General features: G+C 44.9%; 1 protein-coding gene across 1 annotated transcript in view; it reads left to right on the top strand.

The window, feature by feature from the left end:
• CHIT1 (chitinase 1) overlaps positions 1–13194 on the top strand; it is a 33794-nt gene extending 20600 nt beyond the window's left edge. The window contains 10 exon segments of the mRNA XM_086342948.1: positions 2611–2650; positions 6931–7050; positions 7052–7078; positions 10488–10558; positions 10560–10599; positions 12250–12274; positions 12277–12375; positions 12950–12972; positions 12974–13121; positions 13124–13194. Coding sequence (XP_086199074.1) covers positions 2611–2650; positions 6931–7050; positions 7052–7078; positions 10488–10558; positions 10560–10599; positions 12250–12274; positions 12277–12375; positions 12950–12972; positions 12974–13121; positions 13124–13194 — 664 coding nt within the window.
• The last annotated feature ends 961 nt before the right edge of the window (positions 13195–14155 follow it).

The raw sequence follows: 14155 nt of genomic DNA on the forward strand, positions 1-14155 counted from the left end.
GAGGAACTATACAAAAAAGGTTTTAATGACTGGGATAACCACAGTGGTATCATCACTCACCTACATTCAGACGTGCTGGAGTGTGAAGTCAAGTGGACCTTAGGAAGCATTACTACAAACAAAGCTAGTGGAGGTGATGGAATTCCAGCTGAGCTATTTCAAATCTTAAAAGATTATGCTATTAAAGTGCTGCACTCAATATGCCATTAGAAATTTGGAAAACTCAGCAGTGGTCAGAGGACTGGAAAAGGTCAGTTTTCATTCCAACCACAAAGAAGGGTAATGCCAAAGAATGTTCAAACTACCACACAATTGCACTCATTTCACATGCTAGCAAAGTGATGCTCAAAATCCTTCAAGCTAAGCTTCAACAGTTTGTGAACAAAGAACTTTAAGATATACATGCTAGATTTAGAAAAGGCAGAGGAATCAGAGATCAAATTGCCAACATTCATTGGATCCTAGAGAAAGCAAGGGAATTCCAGAAAAATATCTACTTCTGCTTCATTGTTAAAGCTTTTGACTGTGTGGATCACACCAAACTATGGAAAATTCTTAAAGAGATGGGAAGACCAGACCACCTTACCTGCCTCTTGAGAAATATATATGCAGGTCAAGAAGTAACAGTTAGAACTAGACATGGAAAAATGGACTGGTTCCAAATTTGGAAAGGAGTATCAAGGCTATTTGTTGTCACCCTCCTTATTTAACGTATATGTAGAGCACACCATGTGAATGCTGGTCTGGATGAAGCTTGAGATGGAATAAAGATTGCCGGGATAAATACCAATAACCTCTGATATGCAATGTTACGACTCTTATGGCAGAAAGTGAAGAGGCACTAAGGGGCTTCTTGATGAAGGTGAAAGAGGAGAGTGAAAAAGCAGGCTTAAAACTCAACATTCAAAAAATAAGGTCATGGCATCCAGTCCCATCACTTCATGGCAAATAGATGGGGAAACAATGGAAACAGTAACAGGCTTTTTTTTTTTAATTCCAAAATCAATGCAGCCATGAAATTAAAAGACGCTTGCTCCTTGGAAGGAAAGCTATGACAAATCTAGACAGAGTATTAAAAGGCAGGATATCACTTCACCAACAAAGGTTTGTATAGCCAAATCTATGATTTTTATAGTAGTCATGTACAGATGTGAGTTGGACCATAAAAACGTCTGAGTGTCAAAGAATTGATGGTTTCTAACTGTGGTGCTGAAAAAGACCCTTGAGAGTCCCTTCTACTGCAAGGAGATTAAACCAGTCAATCCTAAAGGAAATCAACCCTGAACATTCACTGGAAGGACTGATGCTGAAGCTGGAACTCCAACACTTTGACAACCTGATGCAAAGAGCTGACTCACTGGAAAAGGCCCTGATGCTGGGAAAGATTGAAGGCAGGAGGAGAAGGGGATGACAGAAGATGAGATGGTTGGCTGGCATCACCAATTCAATGGACATGAGATTGAGCAAACTCCCAGAAATAGTAAAGAATAAGGAAGTCTGTTGTGCTGCAGTTCATTGGGTTGCAAACAGTCAGACATGACTGAGCGACTGAACAGCAATAGCTGATTAACAATATTGTGATAGTTTCAGGTGAAGAGTACAGGGACTCAGTCACAACATATACATGTGTCCATCCATTCTCCCCCAAAGATCCCTTACTATCCAATGCCACATAACATTGAGCAGAGTTCCAGGTGCTATACAGTAGGTCCTTGTTGGTTATCCATTTAAAATATAACAGTGTGTACATGTTCATCCCAAACTCCCTAACTATCCTTTCCCCCAGCAACCATGTCTCACTTTCTAAGTGAGTCTCTTTCTGTTTTGTAGTAGGTTCATTTGTATCATTTCTTTTTAGGTTCTACATATAAGGGATGTCATATGATATTTCCTCTTCTCTGTCTGATGTACTACACTCAGTATGAGCTTTCTATGTCCATCCATGTGGCTGCCAATGGCATCATTTCATTCTTACACACACACACACACACACACACACACACACACACCATATCCTGTTTAGCCATTCATCTGTTGATGGACATTTAGATTGCTTCCACGTCTTGGCTGTTGTAAACAGTGCTGCAATGAACATTGGGATGCATGTATCTTTTCAAATCATGTTTTTCTCTGGATATATGCCCAGGGGTGGGATTGCAGGGTCATATGGTAGCTCTCTGGAGAAGTGAATGGCTACCCCCTCCAGTATTCTTGCCTGGAGAATTTCATAGACTGGTAGGCTACAATCCTTGGGGTTGCAAAGAGTTGGACATAACACCGTATCTAATGGTAGCTATAATTTTAGTTATTCAAGGACCACCATATTGTTCTCTATAGTAGCTGTACCAATTTACATTCCCAGCAACAGTGTAGGAGGGTTCCTTCTCTCCACATCCTCTCCAGCATTTTTGTGGATTTTTTTGGAGATAACCATTCTGGCTGATGTGAGGTGATATCTCATTGTATTTTTGATTTTCATTTCTCTAATAATTCTAGAGGAGATCAGTCTTGGGTGTTCTTTGGAAGGAATGATGCTAAAGCTGAAACTCCAGTACTTTGGCCACCTCATGCGAAGAGTTGACTCATTGGAAAAGACTCTGATGCTGGGAGGGATTGGGGGTGGGAGGAAAAGGGGACGACAGAGGATGAGATGGCTGGATGACATCACTGACTCGATGGACGTGGGTTTGAGTGAACTCTGGGAGTTGGTGATGGACAAGGAGGCCTGGCGTGCTGTGATTCATGGGGTCGCAAAGAGTCAGACACGACTGAGTGACTGAACTGAACTGAACTGAATAGTTAGTGATGTTGAACATCTTTTCATGTGCCTATTGACCATCTGTATTTTGTTTTTAAAGAAATATCTGTTTAGGTCTTCTACACATTTTTTGAGTGGATTGTTTGCTTTGATGCTGTTAAGCCTTATAAGCTGTTTATAAATTTTGGAGACTAATCTCTTACCAGTCAAATCATTTGCAAATGTTTTCTCCCAATCAGTGGGTTGTCTTTTCATTTTGTTTATTGTTTTCTTTTGAAAACTTGGTTAAGTTTTCAAAAGAAAAACTTTTGAGTTTAAGTAGGTCCCATTTGTTTATTTTTGTTTTTATTTCCATTGTTCTAGGAGATGGATTGAAAAAGATGTTGCTGTGATTTATGTCAGATAGTATTCTGCCTATGTTTTCCTCTAGGAGATCTTTAGTGTCTGGTCTCACATTTAGGTCTTTATTCCATTTTGAGCTTATTTTTGTAAATGAGTTAAAGAAAGATCTAATTTCATTTTTTAACACGTGGCTGTCCTGTTTTCCCAGTACCTTTGTTGAAGGGATCTTTCCAATATTGTAATCTTGCCTCTGTTGTCATAGATTAATTGATCATAAATGCGTAGGTTTATTTCTGGGTTTTCTATCCTGTTCCATTGATCTCTATTTCTATTTTTGCACCAGCACTGTATTATTTTGATGACTGTAGCTTTGTAGTATAGTCTGAGGCCAGGAGCTTGATTCCTCCAGCTCCACTTTTCCTTCTCAAGATTGCTTTGGGTATTTGGGGTTTTTTGTTTCTCCTTACAAATTTTGAGATTTTTTGTTCTAGTTCTGTGAAAAATGATGTTGGTAATTTGATAGGGATTGCATTGAATCTGTAGTTTGCTTTGAGTAATATAGACATTTTGACTATATTAATTCTTCCAATCCATGAACATGATATATCTTTCCATCTGTTTGTGTCTTCTTTGATTTCTTTCATCAGCATCTTATAGTTTTCAGTGACTGAAATTCATTCAGTCAACTCTGACTCTTTGCAACCCCATGAACTATACAGTCCACGGAATTCTCCAGACCAGTATACTGGAGTGGGTAGCCTTTCCCTTCTCCAGGGGATCTTCCCAACCCAGGGATCGAACCCAGGTCTCCCACATTGCAGGTGGTTTCTTTACCAGCTGAGCCACAAGGGATTCCTTAAATTACATGTTTCAATTTTTAATAGATACACTAATTTACTTACACAGGACATATTACCATTTGCTATGTAGCATTAAAGTTTCCAGCTAAGAAACTGGTTAGTGAGATGAGAAGCACCAGGAAAAAAGAAAGAGTCGACCATCTGAGGAGGATAATAGAGGAAAGACAGAAGGAGGCTGGATCCTTTATGATGTAGTTTAACTACTATAATGATTCTGGAACCACCTACCCCCAGACTCCTTCTTGTAAGGGATACTTAAATGTCTTTGCTTCTTTAAATCCCCGAGAGAGAGAGAGAGAGAGAGAGAGAGAGAAGCTAGTTATAAACTTTTATATCAGTTCAGTTTAGTTGCTCAGTCGTGTCCGACTCTTTGCGACCCCATGAATCGCAGCACACCAGGCCTCCCTGTCCATCGCCAACTCCCGGAGTTCAGTCAGACTCACGTCCATCGAGTCAGTGATGCCATCCAGTCATTTCATCCTTTGTCATCCCCTTCTCCTCCTGCCCCCAATCCCTCCCAACATCAGGGTCTTTTTCAATGAGTCAACTCTCTGTATGAGGTGGCCAAAGTATTGGAGTTTCAGCTTCAGCATCAGTCCTTCCAATGAACACCCAGGACTGATCTCCTTTAGAATGGACTGGTTGGATCTCCTTGCAGTCCAAGGGACTCTCAAGAGTCTTCTCCAACACCACAGTTCAAAAGCATCAGTTCTTCGGCACTCAGCCTTCTTCACAGTCCAACTCTCACATCCATACATGACCACTGGAAAAACCATACCCTTGACTAGGCAGACCTTAACTTTTGTATAGGATTCATATAAAAAAAATATTTTTGGAACAAAAGTAGTTAAAAACTTGGGTTTAGAAGAGAGTCATATGAAAATGGACCTATGCAGATACAAAGCTGAAGAAGGTGGAATCATTTGGCTGCGTGTAGCCTTTAGCGAGATCACAAAGTGCTCAAAAAGTCTTTTACCTTTTCAACCAGACTGTCATGTTTTCCTTTAAAGTCTTCACTAACGTTCAGTGTTAAGATAGGCACTTCTTGTAGATAATAAAAGTTGGTTTTTAGTGTTCCATGCAGGAGCCAGCTTTCATGCTTTCTGGGTACAGGTCTTTTGTCTCCTTAGGTAGGTTTATTCCTAGGTATTTTATTCTTCTTGATGTGACAGAATGTGTAGCATTTTGGCTTATATTAGACACAATAAACCAATCTAACAGTATCATATAAACCAGTGACTATTTGGGAGGCTGTCTTTGAGCTCAAGTTTCCAGTTCAAATGGTTCCTGCTCCCTTCATATACCCTCAATCCCGTTTCCTTCACAATAATGGATAACTTTTGCTCCTTGTCACTAACTGACATTCTGGAAAGTGCTTTAACAGGCAAGAGCTTTCCCAAGTTGACAGCATCTCAGGGGACGTCACTCAGGGAAGAGCCACCCCTACCCCACCCCAGTCCCTGGAAAGGGCAGACCTGAATCCAGACTGGGGTAGGGGTGGGGGGGTTTCCTGCCCAGCTCTTCCTCACTGAGTAGGCTAGATGGTTTTATAAGCCCATCCTATGTTTTAAAAGTCAAGACTGGCCATATCATTTCTCCTTCTTAGCATAAACAAGAACAACAAAGTGTCCTAAATTAAAGTATTTGTTAATTCTGAGGAGCCCACATCTTTGTGTGTCAGCTAGGTGGAACCTTAAGGACTTGTGTGACTCTTTCACAAATAAAGTATACTTCTTTAGGCACTGGGGCCAGGTGTCTAGATCTCACACAGCCCAACCCTCCACTCTCACCTGGAAAACTGTATGGGTCCCAGGGGAAGCCAGCCCGGGTATGTGGGGAGACACACAAAGCCCTTCAGTTGAGAAGTGAGGGGGTAGAACCCCCACTGGCATGGTGCCCTCCAAACTGTGTGCTCTGGGTCAATCTGGGGGAATGGAGGCCTTTCCCCTCCTACAAAGAGGCCTTCTACTCTGCGTACTGTGTGCCCTGTCAGACTGCTTCTGATCAGAGGGGTGAATTTTCCAAATTTGGATAAAAACGCCACAGAGCTTAGCAGGGTGCTCTGATCTCTGCTTTCAGAAAGCTCTAATTTGATCAAAGAGGTAAATCTTACAGACCATCAAAAAGAAATACACGTCAGTCAGTACAGTGAAAATAACCTAAGTGCTAAGAGGTTGCTAGAGTAACTAGGAAATCTGGACTAAAGCAGAATGGCTTCTTGGAGAAAATGAGCCCATCATCCTGGCAAGGAAGAGTCTTCGTTATTTGTTTATTTTACAGGGCTGTATGGTGTACCTCCTCATGTTGTAAGCCTGGGGGTGTTATGTCAAGCAGTACACGATGGGAGAAGGCCTTGTGCAGAGGTGGTGAAGAAGCCCTGTGCTCATTTGTTCTATTCGTGCATCTCAGTGTCAGGTGTTGTTCTAGGCACTGGGGATACAGAGATAAATAAAATTCTCTGCTCTTGTACTGAAGGTGAAACAGCAGTGATTGTAATGATCATAATCACAGCTCCCCTTTATTGCATTGTCTTAGATCTTATACATGCATTATATCTTTTAATTTTCACAATGCTCTTAGAGACAAATACTTTTATTACTTCCATTTTATAGATAGGAAGGCTGAGGCTTAGCAGTCAAATAAGTTGCTGAGTAAGGCAGGGATCTTTGCTCACTGAGTTATCCCAAGCATCTAGGACAGTACCTGGCACACAGCAAGCCTTCAATAAATATTTACTCAGTCAATGACCATCAGACTCCAGAGCCCAAGCCTTTGGCTATAGGTCCATGTAGCTTCTCTCACTGGGTTGAGGGTCTAAGATAGGATCTAAAGAGGATGGTGGCAGGGTTGGAGCCCCAGTAAAGGTTCATGAAACTCCTCTGGAGCCACCAGCCTTGGATGAGCAGACCCAGTTTGAAGGCAAAGAAAATTAACCCTGACACTCCTCATCTACTACCAGGACTCTGCCACACAATGGTGGCTATGCCCACCTACGGACGATCCTTTACCCTGGCCTCCTCGTTGGACACCACAGTGAGGGCTCAAGCCACAGGGCATGGAATTCCTGATCCCTTCACCAAAGACGGAGGGGAACCAAAGACTGCTAGCTTACCATGAAGTAAGAAAACCCAGAACCACCCTGAGTACTGTGCAGAGCAGGGGCTCCTTCTCCCGTAACTTCTGAACTAGGATGCCAGGCATAGTGAATTCTGGTCTGATAAATTCCATCCCATGTATGTCCTTTTGGTTTTATCCTTAAGCCCAGGTGCCTCACTAAATCCACAGTTCTAGATCACTCAGTCTAGAACTTCCTCGGTTCTCCAGGCTTCTCAGACATGAATTTTTAGTCTCTAGTCTCCTCATGGGACCAAGAGTGCCAGGCTGCGATGGCACAGGAGCGGCTGAGAGGAGCTATCCCACGTCCGAGGAGTGGCAGCTGCGAGGGCGCAGGAGGGCCGAAAGGAGCTACTCCACATTCAAGGTCAGACGGGTGACCTCGTCCAAGGTAAGGAGGAGTGGCTGCGCTTTGCTGGAGCATTCCTGAAGAGATACCCCACATCCAAGGCAAGAGAAACCCAAGTAAGACGGGAGGTGTTGCGAGAGGGCATTAGAGGGCAGACACACTGAAACCATAATCACAGAAAACTAGCCAATCTGATCACATGGACCACAGCCTTGTCTAACTCAATGAAACTGAGCCATGCCGTGTGGGGCCACCCAAGATGGGTGGGTCATGGTGGAGAGGTCTGACAGAATGTGGTCCACTGGAGAAGGGAATGGCAAACCACTTCAGTATTCTTGCCTTGAGAACCCCATGAACAGTATGAAAAGGCAAAATGATAGGATACTGAAAGAGGAACTCCCCAGGTCGGTAAGTGCCCAATATACTACTGGAGATTAGTGGAGAAATAACTCCAGAAAGAATGAAGGGATGGAGCCAAAGCAAAAACAATACTCAGTTGTGGATGTGACTGGTGGTAGAAGCAAGGTCTGATGATGTAAAGAGCATTATTGCATAGGAACCTGGAATGCTAGGTCCATGAATCAAGGCAAATTGGAAGTGGTCAAACAGGAGATGCTAAGAGTGAACGTCGGCATTCTAGGAATCAGCGAACTAAAATGGACTAGAATGGGTGAAATTAACTCAGATGACCATTATATCTACTACTGTGGGCAGGAACAGAGAAGGCAATGGCATCCCACTCCATTACTGTTGCCTGGAAAATCCCATGGATGGAGGAGCCTGGTAGGCTGCAGTCCATGGGGTCGCACAGAGTCGGACATGACTGAAGCGACTGCAGCGGCAGTGGGCAGGAATCTCTTAGAAGAAATGGAGTAGCCATTATGGTCAACAAAAGAGTCCGAAATGCAGTACTTGGATGCAATCTCAAAAATGCAGAATGATCTCTGTTCGTTTCCAAGGCAAACCATTCAATATCACAGTAATCTAAGCCTATGCCCCAACCAGTAACGCTGAAGAAGCTGAAGTTGAATGGTTCTATGAAGACCTACAAGACCTTTTAGAACTAACACCCAAAAAAGATGTCCTTTTCTTTATAGGGTACTGGAATGCAAAAGTAGGAAGTCAAGAAACACCTGGAGTAACAGGCAAATTTGGCCTTGGAGTACGGAATGAAGCAGGGCAAAGGCCAATAGAGTTTTGCCAAGAAAATGCACTGGTCATAGCAAACACCCTCTTCCAAAAACAGAAGAGAAGACTCTACACATGGTAATCACCAGGTGGTCAACGCTGAAATCAGATTGATTACATTCTTTGCAGCCAAAGATGGAGAAGCTCTATACAGTCAGCAAAAACAAGACCAGGAGCTGACTGTGGCTCAGATCATGAACTCCTTATTGCCAAATTCAGACTTAAATTGAAGAAAGTAGGAAAACCACCAGACCATTCAGGTGTGACCTAAATCAAATCCCTTATGATTATATAGTGGAAGTAAGAAATAGATTTAAGGGCCTAGATCTGATAGACAGAGTGCCTGATGAACTATGGATGGAGGTTCATGACATTGTACAGGAGACAGGGATCAAGACCATCCCCATGGAAAAGAAATGCAAAAAAGCAAAATGGCTGTCTGGGGAGCTCTTACAAAAAGCTGTGAAAAGAAGAGAAGTGAAAAGCAAAGGAGAAAAGGAAAGATATACGCATCTGAATGCAGAGTTCCAAAGAGTAACAAGGAGAGATAAGAAAGTCTCCCTCAGCAATCAGTGAAAGGAAATAGAGGAAAACAACAAAATGGGAAAGACTAGAGATGTCTTCAAGAAAATTAGAGATACCAAGGGAACATTTCATGCAAATATGAGCTCGATAAAGGACAGAAATGGTGTGGACCTAACAGAAGCAGAAGATATTAACAAGAGATGGCAAGAATACACAGAATAACTGTATAAAAAAGATCTTCACGACCCAGATAATCACGATGTTGATTACTCACCTAGAGCCAGACATGCTGGAATGTGAAGTCAAGTGGGCCTTAGAAAGCATCACTACAAACAAAGCTAGTGGAGGTGATGGAATTCCAGTTGAGCTATTTCAAATCCTGAAAGATGATGCTGTGAAAGTGCTGCACTCAATATGCCAGCAAGTTTGGAAAACTCAGCAGAGGCCACAGGACTGGAAAAGGTCAGTTTTCATTCCAGTCCCAAAGAAAGGCAATGCCAAAGAATGCTCAAACTACCACACAATTGCACTTGTCTCACATGCTAGTAAAGTAATGCTCAAAATTCTCCAAGCCAGGCCTCTGCAATACGTGAACCATAAACTTCCAGATGTTCAAGCTGGTTTTAGGCAGCCAGAACCCATCACTTCATGGAAAATAGATGGGGAAACAGTGTCAGGCTTTATTTTTTTGGGCTCCAAAATCACTGCAGATGGTGATTGCAGCCATAAAATTAAAAGATGCTTACTCCTTGGAAGGAAAGTTATGACCAACCTAGATGGCATATTGAAAAGCAGAGACATTACTTTGCCAACAAAGGTCCATCTAGTCAAGTCTATGGTGTTTCCAGTGGTCATATATGGATGTGAGAGTTGGACTGTGAAGAAAGCTGAGCACCGAAGAATTGATGCTTTTGAACTGTGGTGTTGGAGAAGACTCTTGAGAACCCCTTGGACTGCAAGAAGATCCAACCATTCCATCCTAAAGGAGATCAGTCCTGGGTGTTCATTGGAAGGACTGATGCTGAAGCTGAAACTCCAATACTTTGGCCACCTCATGCAAAGAGTTGACTCATTGGAAAAAACTCTGATGCTGGGAGGGATTGGAGGCAGGAGGAGAAGGGGACGATGGAGGATGAGATGGCTGGATGGCATCACTGACTCGATGGACATGAGTTTGAGTGAACTCTGGGAGTTGGTGATGGACAGGGAGGCCTGGCGTGCTGCAGTTCATGGGGTTGCAAAGAGTCGGACACGACTGAGTGACTGAACTGAACTGAGTCTCCTCATAACAAGGAGACAATGCATGCAGTGCCTCTCATCGCCTTTCCAGCTCTGCCTTCTTCTCCTACAGGTCTGCTCCTGGAAGGGTGTTGCTGAGCACAGAATCAAGGACCAGAAGGTGCCCTATGTCTTTCAGGGCATAGTGGGTAGGTTTTGATGATGTGGAGAGCTTCAAAACTAAGGTGAGACTCAGCCCTTCTAGGAGAAGGTGGTTCTGTGCCCAAGGCCTGTCGAAAACAACGACAGTATTAAGAATCTCTACAAGAAGAAATATCCTTTTATTTCTTCAAGAAGAGATATCTCTTCAGGAAGAAATATCCCAGCATCTCACAGAACCCCATGTGATAACACTCTGTACCCTTATCACTTGGCAAGAAAAGACACAATGACAAAAACTGCTCTGTACTGAGTGTCACTCTGAAAATACTCGTATTTTATTAAATACTAATTATACAGTCATATAAGAGGAAAACTGCATACAGTAAGGCATATCATCTTAAAAATGAATTTATTTTTTATTGAAGGATAATTGCTTTACAGAATTTTGGTGTTTTCTGTCAAAGCTCAACATGAATCAGCCATAAGTGAAGTGAAGTCGCTCAGTCGTGTCTGACTCTTTGCGACCCCATGGACACCAGGCTCCTCCGTCCATGGGATTTTCCAGGCAAGAGTACTGGAGTGGGTTGCTATTTCCTTCTCCAGGGAATCTTCCCAACCCAGGGAACGAATCCAGGTCTCCCACATTGTAGACAGACGCTTTACCACCTGAGCCACTAGGGAAGTCTGAATCAGCCGTAGGTAGACACATAACTCCTCCCTTTTGAAACTCCTTAAGTCATGTCATTTTATTCAATCCATTGACAATATTTGGTGAATGTTCAAATTATAGACCCTTTGATTTACTTACATGACACCCTCTCCACTGCTGCCCAAAGTTGGTGGCTCAAAACTTGAGTAATTTACTTGTCTCCACGTCTTTCTCCTCAGTGAGGTCGTCGGTTCCTGTAGAGGGACCTGCATTTGTTCATCTTCGTGTCTCATGTCAGTTATGAAGGGCAGACAGAGGCAGGTTCTTCCGGAGGTGTAGACAAAATGCCCTGGAGGAACTGAGGAGGAAGCATGATCCTGGCTGGGGAAAATGAGAGGATGGATTGTGGTGGAAGACCTTTTGTGGAAGTCTTAAAGCAGGGAAGCTGGGCCTTCTGGGGAGGAAAGTGCAAGAGAAGGACATGGTGGAGGGGAAAGGGGAAGATGGCCTCTGAGAACAAGTTGGAGGCCTGAGTGGGGACTGGTGTCAAAAGGGAGGGAGACTGGGGCCAGACCACCCCTACCTTCTAACGCCAGCACCACACTAGAGGTAAGCCTTGGCCCCCTAACGGGGCTGGGGCCAGGAAAGCCTACTCGGAAGGGACACACAGCCATCCCCTAAAGAAGCCCCAGAGAACTGGTGGGGGACAGAAGGCCCTTGGGATGGAAAAATACGTGAAGATGAAATGGATTCAGGTCTTTGGGGAAGCTTAGTCATTCCCTATGGTAACTGAACTCCTCACAATTAGCAGACAGCACCCCAAACAGAAAAGGCTGAGATGTTAAGGCTTCCAGTCTAAGGAAGGCCACAAACCTATATATTCCTCATACCCCTACCCTCATGCCCACCCCCACTGTGCTTATATTATGCATAAGATTCCAGAATGAATCATTCCTAGCAGGAATCAGGACTCGTGGTCCTGTGGGGGTGTGGAGAAGAGAACTCTGCGTAGATGAGAAAGCTGGCTCTGGGCTTCTGCCCAGGCTTCCCTGGGCTCCTCCACCACGGTCTCACCCTCACACAGCTCAGCTTTCTGAAACAGAGAGCACTGCAGGGTCCATGGTTTGGAAACTGGACACAGATGATTTTGCTGGCCTCTTCTGTAACCAGAGTTGGTATCCCCTCATCAAGACATTGCAGTAGGAATTGAGTGAGTAAGGGGCTAGGAGCCAGAGGCAAAATTCTGGGTAAAGTATGAATACCCCCCTCCCCGCCCCACCTCCCTGAACCTTAGGTTCTGGCTTCTTCTGAGGAAATAATTGCCCCAGTACTGTGATTTCTCAAATTCTTCCCCCAGGAGCTGAGGAAGCTGTTGCAACCGTTCTCTTTTCACACTTTCTTCTTCCTCCTTATGATTGTGCCGGTGCTGGCCAAGGGTGTTGGTGACCAGCGCTTCCCTGCAGAGGGCGCTCAGCCTGTCTTCTCAAGGAGGAAGCCTGTGCTCAGCCTTCAGTGTGGCCCCCACTGGCCCTCACCGTTACTTGGTTGGATCTGCACATGATGGCCACCTGTGGCACTTGCAGCCCTGGTGTTTCCTGTAGAGCTGTGCTCCAGCTGTAGGAATGGCTGTTCTCTACCTGGGGTGTCTGACTTTCCCTGGCCCTAGGCCATGGCATGTTGAACTGCTGCCTGACTACGGCCTACTGACTGTGCTGTCTGTGTGTTGGCCTGTGGGTTTGAGATCTTTTGGAGGAGTCTTGTTTGAATCATTGCTGTTTCCCCAGGTCTTCCATATATGCCTTTAGACCCCCCCAGAACCTGATGTTTCTGCACCACCCCAGCCCTCTGAACCTGAGCATGGTTCCAGCCTTGGAAAAGACGCTTCATGCCAGGGCAAAGCTGATGGGCTTCACCCCAACCCTCTGGAGCGGTCCAGTTACTACAGTTGTACAGGGGGTGGTTGTTCCAGCAAAGCAGCCCGAGGAGCCTGGTATTCAGCTCCTCTTGCAAACTCTGCACCTGGAGTTGAGTCTCCAAGGCCCCTTCAGCCCCAGCACCTGGGTAAGGGCCCAGGACCATTCCCCAACCCACCTCCCTAGCGCTCCCTGGTGGCTACAGTCAGGCTTCCTGCGTCTTTCCTCATCCAAGCTTTCTGTTCTCAGCCTTGGGCAGCCTCTGTCAGCAGCCCCGTTCTGCTCTTCCTGGGCTGCCTTATTTTACTTGAAAAATAAATCTTTGGCTTGCACCTCACTGTCCTCAGATGTGATAATTTACAGAGGCTATCTGAGCACTCTGTTAGTTCAAAACCTACCCTGAGGAAGGCAGAGAACCAAGAGTGGGAGGTGACAAAAGGTATGCCTAGGTCAGAGCCCGGTGAGAAGGTGGTCCATGCAGGGTATGTCAGGTTCTGCTCTAGGTCTCTCCTTGAAGACTCCATTTTCCAGTGGGCCGCATCCCGGGTACAGATGACTGCATCTGGGGCATGGCCCTGGATCTGATTCACTGGCTCAGAAACCTTTGGAGAGAACTTTTCCTGGTAACCTCCACTCAAGTGTTATTCCCAAGATGCACACTAGATGGCAGCAGAAAAGAGCTTTTCCCTGCCTTAAAAGCTCTGCTCACGAAGGCAATGGCACCCCGCTCCAGTACGCTTATAGCCCATGGACGGAGGAGCCTGGTAGGCTGCAGTCCATGGGGTCGCTAAGAGCCAGACACAACTGACCGACTTCACTTTCACGCATTGGAGAAGGAAATGGCAACCCACTCCAGTGTTCTTGCCTGGAAAATCCCAGGGACGGGGGAGCCTGGTGGGCTGCCGTCTATGGGGTTGCACAGAGTTGGACACGGCGGAAGCGACTTAGCAGCAGCAGCAGCAGCAGGACGGTCTCTCTGCTTTAGAATGAGAATCCAGGCCCACTGCTCCTAAGCTCTTTTGCCCAATGTGTGCGCTCAGTCATGTCTGACTCTTTGTACCCTTTGGATTGTAGCCC

The sequence above is a fragment of the Bos grunniens genome, chromosome 16 (genome assembly GCF_055505025.1).
Source record: "Bos grunniens cultivar Pamir isolate PY7600 chromosome 16, Bosgru_T2T1.0, whole genome shotgun sequence".
NCBI lineage: Eukaryota > Metazoa > Chordata > Mammalia > Artiodactyla > Bovidae > Bos > Bos grunniens.